Genomic DNA, 12,586 nt, shown 5'->3' on the forward strand with positions numbered 1-12,586 from the left:
ATTCTGACCCTGAAAGACCTGTTAGTCTGCCCATTAGAAGTCCACCTGCACTCCATGTATCATCCTGAATCAGATGCACCTGTTTGAGGTCGTTAGCTGCATAAAGACACCTGTCCACCCCATACAATCAGTAAGACTTTAACTTGTAACATGGCGAAGACCAAAGAGCTGTCCAAAGACACCAGAGACAAAATTGTACACCTCCACAAGGCTGGAAAGGGCTACGGAGCAATTACCAAGCAGCTTGGTGAAAAAAGGTCCACTGTTGGAGCTATCATTAGAAAATGGAAGAAGCTAAACATGACGGTCAATCTCAATCGGAGTGGAGCCCCATGCAAGATATCACCTCGTGGGGTCTCAATGATTCTAAGAAAGGTGAGGAATCAGCCCAGAACTACACGACAGGACTTGGTCAATGACCTGAAAAGAGCTGGGACCACCGTTTCCAAGGTTACTGTAGGTAATACACTAAGACGTCATGATGTGAAATCATGCATGGCACGAAAGGTTCCCCTGCTTAAACCAGCACATGTCAAGGCCCGTCTTAAGTTTGCATATGACCATTTGGATGATACAGAGGAGTCATGGGAGAAAGTTTTATGGTCAGATGAGACCAAAATAGAACTTTTTGGTCATAATTCCAATAAGCGTGTTTGGAGGAAGAAGAATGAAGAGTACAATCCGAAGAACACCATCCCTACTGTGAAGCATGGGGGTGGTAGCATCATGCTTTGGGGGTGTTTTTCTGCACATGGGACAGGACGAGTGCACTGCATTAAAGAGAGGATGACTGGGGCCGTGTATTGTGAGATTTTGGGGAACAACCTCCTTCCCTCTGTCAGAGCATTGAAGATGGGTCGTGGCTGGGTCTTCCAACACGACAACGACCCGAAGCACACAGCCAGGAAAACCAAGGAGTGGCTCCGTAAGAAGCATATCAAGGTTCTAGCATGGCCCAGCCAGTCTCCAGACCTGAACCCAATCGAAAATCTTTGGAGGGAGCTCAAACTCCGTGTTTCTCAGCGACAGCCCAGAAACCTGACTGATCTAGAGAAGATCTGTGTGGAGGAGTGGGCCAAGATCCCTCCTGCAGTGTGTGCAAACCTGGTGAAAAACTACAGGAAACGTTTGACCTCTGTAATAGCAAACAAAGGCTACTGTACCAAATATTAACATTCATTTTCTCAGGTGTTCAAATACTTATTAGCAGCTGTATCACACAAATAAATTGTTAAAAAATCATGCATTGTGATTTCTGGATTTTTCTTTTTAGTTTATCTCTCTCACAGTGGACATGCACCTACGATGAAAATTTCAGACCCCTCCATGATTTCTAAGTGGGAGAAATAGCAAAATAGCAGGGTGTTCAAATACTTATTTTCTTCACTGTATACAGTATAAATGTAATATTGGAATTAATTCATAGATTTTTCCACCAAGCATACCACTTTTCCAATTCAAAGCGTTCGAAAAAGTTTCATTCAGTTTATTTTTGTTTATCATTTTGCAGTAGACTGGAAATATTTGCATCAAAAGATGAATACAAGACTGGGGAGTAACTTTTCAGCTCTTATTTTCAGGTATTTACATCTGGAAGCGTGTATTTCAACCACCCTTTTTTTAGACTAATCTCTGTACATTTTGGCAAATTCCAGCCTGTCCTTCCTATTCTTTTTGGTTATAAGTGGTTTGCATCTTCTGGTGTACTCATTGTATAATACTTTTGTTTATGAAGTCTTCAATGAACAGTAGCTAGTGATACCTCCACTCCTGCACTCTGCAGGTTGTTGCTGATGTCACTAACAGTTATTTTAGGTTCTTTCTCTCGCATTGTTTCTGTCGTCAACTGCTGATGTTCTCCTTGGTCTACCTGTTAGACATCTGTTACTTGGTACACAAGTGGATTCTTTCTTTTTCAGGACATTTCAAATGTTTTTCGTGGCTATGACCAGTGTTTGTGCAATGCTTCTGATTGATTTTCCACCTTTTCTCAGATTTACGATTGCTTGTTTTTCACCCAGACACAGACAGCTCTCTGGTTTTCTTGTTGATGTCTCTAAATGCAGACTTCACAGTCAAAACCAATCCTACTCAATTTGAAACTGAGCGTAGACAGTCAGTGCTATTTATTGATTGAATAAGCTTTGGAATAGGACATAACTGGGCAACAAAACACACCTGTCAGTCTTTTACTCACATGGAGAAGGGGTGGGTTCAAAGAAAATGTGCTGTCTTCTAAGTAGATGTAAATATCTTGAAATAAAACCTGAAATGCTGCTCTCTGCTCTCATATTGGTCTTTTCAACCAAAAGTTGACAGCAAAAATAAAGAAATTGACCTTGTGGTTACAATGCTTCTGGAGGACACTGTATATGCAGAGGTAGTTTCAAATAATAATCACTTCTTTAGGACTGCATGGCGGACGAGTGGTTTACGCGCAGGCCACACAGCTAGGAGACATGAGTTCAATTCCATCTCTGTGGAGTTTGCATGTTCTCCCCGTGCATGCGTGGGTTTTCTCCGGGTACTCCGATTTCCTCCCACATTCCAAAAACATGCTAGGTTAATTGGCGAGTCCAAATTGTCCATAGGTATGAATGTGAGTGTGAATGGTTGTTTGTCTATATGTGCCCTGTGATTGGCCAGCGACCCTCGTGAGGATAAGCAATAGAAAATGAATGAATCACTTCTTTAACATAGAAAAAAATATCACAATGTTATATTTTCACAGCAGTTTTCGGGACGCTGACAGTTTTTGTCATTAGACATCTGTATAAAAAATAAAAATGCATGCAAATCAATCAAACCAATTATTGATCCATCCCGGGGCCTAATAATAATAATAACAATAATAGCCAAACACTCTTAGAATTAGATTTTAGGCAATTTCGTTTAGTTTTTGTAATTAAGTTTATTGGATTGTGTAAACATTTAGACTTTTAAAAGAGTAAAAAAAAAACAATATCCAGATCAATCGTGTTTGATCATCATACCTCAGGCAGAGGTGATTTAAACATAATGAATATATTACATTTTTACTGCAGTTTTTGGGAAGCTGACAATGGTCATTAGGACCTTTTATTTTCCTACTTATCTGACTGTATAAAAATAACTGGATGGAAATCAATCACACTGCCACTCAGTAGCTCATCTCATGGCCTAATAATCATGAAACTAAAGAAAAAACAGTGCTGCTATGTAAACATACTATCCTTTCAAAAGTTACTAATCAAGTACTGAAGTAGTTTTAAAAGATTAGTGTGGAATATGGAAACAAATTATGAATGAATATTTTGACAGCAACAGCTGGGATAGGCTCCAGCACGTCCGTGACCCTCGTGAGGATAAGCGGTATAGAAAATGAATGAATTAATGAATTTTGACAGTAGTTTTTGGAAAGGAGACATTTTTTGTCATGAGGACCACAGGTGTGAGTTTTTATACTGTAGCATATACTAATACTCTGGCTAATACGTATAAGGTGCAGTGAAATATTGTTAAACTTTTGTTAAAAGCTTCCACACTGGCACCGCCGATTCTGTAAAATCCTCCTTTTTATTGCTGGGAAACATAATTTTGCCTCACACACGCTTGTGTTAATGAAGTTATTGATTAAAAGAAAGATAAATTATCCGTCATTATATTAAACTGCGTTCTGGCTTGCTTCTCCTGACTTTGTGCGTCCCTGCTGTGAATTGTGACTTCGCATTAACATGACAATTCCCAGACTTAAAGGGGAACTTTGCACAGACCCAGGGAGACGAGGCTGCTGTGTTGAAACGGCCATTAACTGCAACGAGACATAATAGCATTATTACAGAGACGCTCCCCAGGAAGAATAATATCATATAATGGAGTGACTGTGGTTTTTCTGTGTCTTACTAATGGATTTAGCCTAATGATGCCCCTGTTGCCCAAAACGAGGGATTCATTTGATGAAAGTGGGCAGAGGAAGGCCTCATCGAGAGAATTCTCATTAGCGAGCGCAGCAACAAAAGCTCTGTGTTAGGAGATAAGACGTCTCTCATGCAGTTTGTCTCTTTTCACAGCCGTCCAGTCTCTCAACAGTCTCAATGACCAGATAGCTCAGTTCATGGTCACTCGGCCGTGGGTCCTTGACCATCAGGACCAGAACCAGGACTTCATGTCGGGGAAGACTGGTGACACCTTGACCAAGTCCATGACCCTCATGAGACACCTGCTCATGGACGCACAGGTACTACAGTCTGTCATTTACCTAATACTATGACCTACCAAGTACCTTTCTTGTCTGTCGGAACAAAATGTATTTTGGAACATTGGGATAGTAAAGTCCAAGACGGACCGGTAGGGGAAGAGCCACATCATGTTGTAGAGACTAAGTCTCTCAACTGGCCTGGGAACACTTCAGGATCCACTGGGGAAAAGCAGAAGATTGATGGATGGATGGGTGGGATAGTCAAAGTGTATATGGTAATGGTAATGGTTTTATTTCATTTGAACGTGCATCAGATTACAATTGAATGCATCACATAATCAGTTCACAGTCCCACATGTCCAAAAGGAGTAGGAAGAAGGAAAGCTTATTAAATCCTACCCCTCCATCTGGTACTTTTACAATCAGCAACTGTTACATTTGTTCACTTCCTGCTTTCATAATATAGTTTAATTTTTTTTTTAATTTTTAAATTAATTTTTTTTTTTATCACATAACGAAGTACGAGGTGATATGACCATACAATGACATCACGGGTACCGTAGTAAGTGTCAATATAGTGATATGTATAGCACATCATGACTGGTTCAAGACTCTTCATCCTTGTATTTAGCAAACATCAACTGCTTGTATTGTTTCTTGAATTGGCTCATCGTTGTGCATTGTTTGAGGGTCTTACTCAATCCATTCCATAGTTTGATTCCACATACTGAAATGCTATGGCTTTTTAACGTAGTCCTAGCATATAAGTGTTTCAAATTTAGTTCTTCCCTGCCTTCTTCCCCTTGTATATAATAAGACTACCAAAAAAAGTAAATAACATTTTCTTTGGTTAGCGTGTTTTTTGGTTAACATTAAAAAATGTAGGCCAAAATTCTGCCTGTCTTTATGTACATTTTGTATATATACAATATGGTGCACATCTTCTTGTGTTGTTAAAACACTGTGTGAGTGTTGAGGTATTTTTATACCTCACCCTTGTTAGCATCCAATTACCTTGCTAGTACATGGATACAGGAACCGGAGGTCAGCTGTGTTGCCTGTCTATGATGAACAGACTTTGTAGCTGTTTGCTATCTAACTCATGTTAACACAAAACAACAGGTTTTTATAGTTTTTGTAAAGACACCAGCTTTGCGTCTTTTATGAAATGCTATCACTTCCAGCTTCATTTTGTGTTATTTTGCAGCCTTGATCAAAAGAAAAGCAGGGACCTGAGGTGAGAAACACTATTGAATTCAAGAAGTAACTAATGCCAAAAACACGAAAGTCTGTTTTGATCTCGCTGCTGCATTGTCTCTTGTCACAACTTTAGCGTCGATAATAGTACTTTTTGACTATGCCAGTGTAACGTCATACATTTAGATTATATATTTTTAAATACTTATATACTTATATTAAGAAAAAACAAAATAATTATATTGCATTTATTAATGTATTAATAAATAATTGTATTTAAATGTTTATTGATGTTTAATTTTATAGAATTTTATTTGTTGTTATTTTTTTTACAGTAATCTCATGATTAATTGGTTAAAGAACATATGGGAATTTCCGCAATTCCTTATTTATAAATGAAATATATTCATAGTTACAGCATAGTAAACCTGTTTATGACCCTCTAAATATAATTTTTCACATTATTAGAGCCCTCTAGTCATGAAATAGCACCCCTATACACCTTTACACTCATATGACCCAATATAGTAGACATAATAAGAGTAAATAAGCCATTTAAGACATAAGTACATAAATACTATGTGTTCCCTAGGGGAGCTGAGTGATGGATGGACAGGAAGTGATGTCAGGATTCAGAGTTGATTTTTAGCTTGCCTTGTTTTACAGCTTAATCCTAACCCTAACATCATTACATAAATCATGATTTTAAATATAATAATTATTCTTTGCCTGAGCTTAGGATCTTTGCTGATATATAGGTTATTTTTTCAATTAAGAGCTGAGATTTTTTTTTAGTGCTTCTTTTTTATCTTATTTATTTTATCGAGAACTATGTTCTTTCAGTTGGTAACGTTAACCTTACCCTTATCATGTTTCGACCATCTTTCCTGATGTATGGCTCTCCACTTGTGGTGGTCCGTAACCTCCATCACTGTCTTGCATGATGGATCCTCATTCTCCTGCCCATTTATATCCTATGAGTCATTCAGTGTTGATTCTCCCTTCCCTTTCTGCCTTTGCAAAGCATACTAGTTAGATGGATTTGTCAGAATGATTAAAAAAAAAAAAATCTCACCATGGGATTCTGACAGGAGACTGATTGTTACTATGACGACAGCCACCAGCAGTTGTTTACAGTCTGTGTAATTCTGGCATCACATCAAATTCAAACTCAACTTGCCAGCTTAATCTTTGTTATTAAAATGTTGCTGCATGTACCTTTGGTTATTACTGATCACAGCACGAATGAAAGAGTCTGAGCCAAATAAAACTAAAATAGATTGGCCTGATGAGTCTTGAGAATTTAGGCAGTTTTGTGTGGTAAAATATTCAGTTGATTTACACCTGAAATCATTAAAAAAAAATAAACTATCTGATGGAATAGTGTTGTTCCGTTCAACAAATGTTTCATTTTCCAGTCAATCACACCTTGAGCAGATCCTTGAATGTCCAACTTTGACCCTTTATAGTTATTTAAAAGAGCAAAACAAAAAACATCTGTCGAAGCCGTTTGGTTTGTATATATCAGTTGTGGTTGGGTTGTCTGTGTTGCCATGGAAACCGGTAGTCCTGATCTGGATGACTACCCGCGTCTCTCGGCAGACTAAAGGTGTTCACCTCAATCAGTCTGAGAATTTTGACGATATATGAAGGAGCTTCTCGTTCTCGGCGTGAGAATGCTGCAGAGAATGTGTTTTTTTTCCCCACCAGTCATTATTTATATTTCATTTTCATTGAATTCATATTTTATTCTAGTGGAACTCCTTTGTTTCGACAACCCTCGGACTGGCTAACTGACGTTGACATAAGCGGTTGTCGACTTAAGTAACTGTCAGTAATGTTACTCAAATTTTCAGTGAGACACACAAGCACCAGACTTGATTAGTGGAACTGCAGCCTTTTATTGCAGGTTTGAATGATCTCACAACAGGCACAATAATCCCTAACACAGGATTAATGTTGCGGCCTTAACCCATGCCCATGATGTCACTTCTTGTCCTCCCCCCATTCTGACCCCCAGCACCGGAATACATTTACAGCAACACAATTACAAGTATTATCGTATTTGTATTGCTTAAATGGCTTATTTGCTCTTATTATGTTTATTATATCGGGTAATGCGAGTGTAAAGGTGACTATAGGGGTGTTATCTCAAGGGCTCTAATGCTTAAAACTGTTTAGAAAGTCAAAAGGTTTCCTGTGCTATAACTATGAAAATATTCCATACTTCACGAAAATGTCCGGAAACAATTAAGCACGATAAACAAAGTATTAGTGTATATACAGTTTTTAAATATATAAAAGTGACGCTTCGCTTTAGTTTTACTGCGTTGACGAAGTCCCTAAGACTTGGTATCGAGACTCACATTGGATGAATGCGTATGAAAGCCATGCAGCACGAACACGGCATCAAGTGGTCCATTAGTCCAGTTTTATTGCACCGCTAATGCTGCAGGATGCCGTCTCTGCACGACTCAAACCTAAATAATTCAGGAGACGTTTCAGGCGCTGTGTTCGCAACAGGCATGAGCCCCGGCATTAAATGCGTCGCAGAAGGGACGCCGGCGCAGCTTATCCTTCACATCGCAACTTTTTATTAGATTTATTCTTCGAACATCTTCAACCAGCTGCCCTTGTTTCGCTTTAAAGTCCTCTCAAAGAGCGAATTTTCTGCAGAGACCAGACGAGTGTGCGATCAAAGACGGGGGATTGTTGTTATCAGAGGCATTTCAGTTCCCTGTTGACCTCGGATGGGATTTGAACGCGCCGCTTGTGAGGGAGTGCAGCAAATATAAATGACTTTGTATCTGAAAGCAATTACTGCGGAAGGCATTGGGCCCAGCGCTGCATCTCTCAGCTTCTGCTGCTTGACCTGGCACACATGCAACCGGCCTGCCATGTTGGTGGGAAACAACATCGCTATAGAGGAATGGTTATGAATGTGGACTGTCACTGAAGGGCAGCAGGTTTGATTCCGTACAGGTAGTCACACAAGAAATTGGTGTGCATGGCACCTAATTCCCGGGGATGAATTCATTATATTCATTCATTTTCTACGGCTTTTTCCTCACGAGGGTTGCGGGGGGTGCTGGAGCCTATCCCAGCTGTCTTTGGGCGAGAGGCGGGGTACACCCTGGACTGGTTGCCAGCCAATCACAGGGCACATATAGACAAACAACCATTCACACTCACATTCATACCTATGCACAATTTGGAGTCGCCAATTAAGCTAGCATGTTTTTGGAATGTGGGAGGAAACCGGAGTACCCGGAGAAAACCCACGCATGCACGGGGAGAACATGCAAACTCCACATGATGTGAATGTGAGTTAATTATATACTAGATATATATAACTTTTTAAAATTATTTAATAATGACTTGGCCTGCATGAAAAAGTAAGGACAACTTTGCTATACTGGTAATCTCCAAGCTTTTATTGTAAACAATAGTGCAGGAATTTCACACCGACACCCAGCGCAATCAACATAACCACATGGCGGTAGATAACGCTGCTGGGTGCTGACCACTCATGATACTTCAAATGCAGCTACTGCCATCATAATAAAATAAATACATCACAAGGTTTTATCTGGTGCTAATTACCGCCGGCAGTTATTTGCTTTTGTCCACCATCGAGGTGTTAATTGGAGCATTTCAAGCAAATGAGGTAACATATGGTAAGTAAAGATAAGGACATCCTTTCCGTGATGCTAGTGTAATTATACTCAATATAGCATCCTGTTTGGGCCTCATAGGATTAGCATGTCACAGTTGATTTATTGCAGCTGGAGCTGGAAATTATATTTGTACTGCTGTCTCCAAATAGTTGTCGGTAGATGCCTTGTGGGACACGTTGTGGTCGTCTACAACAATGCGTCTTTGCAGTGATGTTAAATCTTGCTAGCTTGTGCGGGTTTTGTCGGTTAAACGATGGATTCAGTGCATCATGTATCCCTCAAAGGACATGTTAACTGAATGAAAATAAGATGCAGTAAAGAGGATAAAGAACATGATCACACTTGATTTAAGTCTGTCATGTGTCATGAAACACATTGCGCTCCTCATCCTCCTTTAGATATGATTACAATATCTCTCCCAGTTTGTGCTTGCCTGGCTGTGGTGCTCTGCTACGCCTGCATGTTCCGCACATTAGGAACCCTCTTACCCTGAATGCATCGCCATGCATAATCGTGCATCGACTGGCGCTGCTGCTGCTGCTGCCAGATTACTAAAATCCTAAATCTTTTTACTAGTCAGCGGAGGGCCATTCCTGTTCCGTCATGAATCTTTTGGAGATTTTTTGGATGGGGCAGCCAGATGGTGTTTTAATGAACTCCTCGGAAGATTGATGTGTGTCCTTTTGCAAGGCAGGTGCTTTGCAGGAGAGTGTGAGCCAAGCAAGAAGTGTAGTTTGTGTGTTGAAGATGATAAAGGACGCACTCACATTGCTGTCAAGCACATCCAGGCTTTGCCCCCGGTGCCATCAACTCATAACACAACACTATATTACTGCAACTTACTTGATTTTGTGCATTATTTTGATTCATTCTGTAATGCAAGGTGGAGATTGTCTACAGTATGTTTGCGCTTGTGCTCGTGCATGAGCGCATGTACCTTGCGCTTTGACTTTGGATTGTTTAGTTTATTTTTATTTTGCAAGGTGGTAATTATCATTTTATAACTGGTGGAAGGACCAATCACTTAAATCATTTGACACTTGTAAGTCATGTGTATGAAGGAGCACACTGTGGGCTTTGACTTAGTGGATTATTTTAAGTTTATTTCTATTATGCAATGTGGTAATTATCGTTAATAACTGGTGGGAGGAGTGCTCACTTAAATCATTTGAAACTTGTAAATCATGTGTATGAAGGAGCACACTGTGGGCTTTGACTTTGTGGATTATTTTAAGTTTATTTCTATTATGCAATGTGGTAACTATCGTTAATAACTGGTGGGAGCTCGCTTAAATCATTTGAAACTTGTAAATCATGTGTATGAATGAGCACACTGTGGGATGTGACTTTGTGGATTATTTTAAGTTTATTTATATTATGCAATGTGGTAATTATCATTAATAACTGGTGGGAGGAGTGCTCGCTTAAATCATTTGACACTTGTAAATCAAGTGTTTGAATGAGCACACTGTGGGATGTGACTTTGTGGATTATTTTACATTTATTTCTATTATGCAATGTGGTAATTATCATTAATAAGTGGTGGGAGGGGTGCTCGCTTAAATCATTTGACACTTGTAAATCATGTGTATGAATGAGCACACTGTGGGATGTGACTTTGTGGATTATTTTGAGTTTTTATTTTTCTTTCTGTCTGCATGGTTGAAGAGTGGTGAGCGTGCAGGCCACACAGCTAGGAGACCTGAGTTCAATTCCCCCCTCGGGCATCTCTATGTGGAGTTTGCATGTTCTCCCCGTGCATGTGTGGGTTTTATCCGGGTACTTCGGTTTCCTCCCCACGTTCCAAAAACATGCAAGGTTAATTGGCGACTCCAAATTGTCCATAGGTATGAATGTGAGTATGAATGGTTGTTTATATGTGCCCTGTGATTGGCTGGCGACCAGTCCCGAAGATTAAGTTCTGTTACAGAAGTTGGTGGTAATCATTAATAGCTGGCGGGAGGAGCAGTCTACGTTGCACTTGTTTGTGCCAGAGTGATTTCACAGTGAACATTATGTACTATTTAATGTTTAACTGTTGGGAGGAGTGATTACTTTGATTATTTAACATACTAATGTTGGGCACTCATACAGGTGTGCATACACAAGCAATCGTGCCGAGCCCAGGCCCACCTCCTGAGTGTACGGTACTTAATCTCGCTTTGAAATTATGAAATGCAATTTGTCAACCCCCTCCCTGATAACACAACACAATCAAACATACGCTACTATGCCCCCCCCCCAAAAAAAGAAGCCCCGTACACAATGAAAGGGAAAATTTTGCAAGGTTGCTGGAGAGTGTTACTGAATTATTCATCATTTCTGTCAAATACACTATATGGTAATTAGTTTGCCTGCATGCAAAAAGCTGTTAAAAAGGGAAGAGTGAACATTATATTTTTTAGTTTTGCATGGTGCTTAGTCTAAAATGCTGCCTCCTAATCCCTCACAGCTCCCCAAGCCAGACAAAAGCGTGGTTTGGGACTCCAGCTAATTTAGCATGCAGATGAATTCAATCCCCAGCTTCTTATTAAACACTTTTTACTTGCGCACTCTTACAAGAAGAATACACGGGAGCCACTGGATTTTGAAAAAAAAAAAAAGTGTATCATTGTCTCAATACACCTTTACATAACTGTTCCTGTTATATACTGTATGTTGTGGTACTGAATATTTAAAGTCGTGGTGCCCTCTAACCGTATTACTGCAGTTCTCCTGACTCTGTGGATTAATTCAAGTCTGTGTATTTATTAAGCAAACTTTGAGATTGGCTGGCTGGAGGAGATATGGCATTAATCTTAATCATTATCATAGGGCACATGTATGTCTTTTGCATGTTGTTGTTTGTGAGTGAGCGTACGCCGGGCTTTGTGACGTACATAAAGGCTTTCTGTTTATTTCTGTTGTGCAAAAGATGATTGTTTAATTGATCATTAATAAGTGGTAAGAAGAATTACATTAATCATATGACACATCCACATTGGGCTTGTGTGTGAGTGAGCGCACTGTGAGCTTTGACTTTTTGGATTTATTTTGTGTCGTTCTGTGTATCTAGAGAATAAAATACAGGTTATCATTGATAGCTGGAGCGATCATAGTAATCAAATGACCCACCTGTTAAACCTGTGCTCATGCATGAGTGATCATACCTTGGGCTTAGTGACTTATCTCAAATTTTTCTGTTTATTTTATTTATATTTCCGTCAGGATGCTCCACTGTGCCTGCTGTCATAACAGAGAGGCGTGCTTGCTCTGGTGTACATGCGTTACACACCAAAAAATGTAACAAAATTAATGAAATAAATTAGTTCCCACCGTTAATGCGTTATTTTTGACAGCCCAATTAATAACTGGTGGGAGGAACGATCACATTAACCATATGACACATCTACATTGCACCCGTGCTTGTATGTGAGCTAGCGTACTGTGGCCTTTGACTTTATGGATCATTTTGATTAATTTATTTATTGGTCTATTTTTTCTTGTGTGTAAAGTGGGGGTTATCATTGATAACTGGAGGGTAGCGCAATCCAAA

The 12,586-nt window shown here is 39.6% G+C and overlaps 1 protein-coding gene across 4 annotated transcripts in view; it reads left to right on the top strand.

Moving 5' to 3' along the window:
• Positions 1-12,586, top strand: part of LOC131106570 (kazrin) — a 79,955-nt gene that overhangs the window by 13,580 nt on the left and 53,789 nt on the right. For all 4 annotated transcript variants that reach the window (XM_078798424.1, XM_078798425.1, XM_058055755.2 and 1 more), the window contains one exon: positions 4,050-4,216. In XM_078798424.1, coding sequence (XP_078654550.1) covers positions 4,050-4,216 — 167 coding nt within the window. The remainder of the gene's footprint in view (positions 1-4,049; positions 4,217-12,586) is intronic.

The sequence above is a fragment of the Doryrhamphus excisus genome, linkage group LG18, assembly GCF_037039965.1.
Source record: "Doryrhamphus excisus strain RoL-2023G ecotype Guam linkage group LG18, RoL_Dexc_Guam_v1.1, whole genome shotgun sequence".
Lineage (NCBI taxonomy): Eukaryota > Metazoa > Chordata > Actinopteri > Syngnathiformes > Syngnathidae > Doryrhamphus > Doryrhamphus excisus.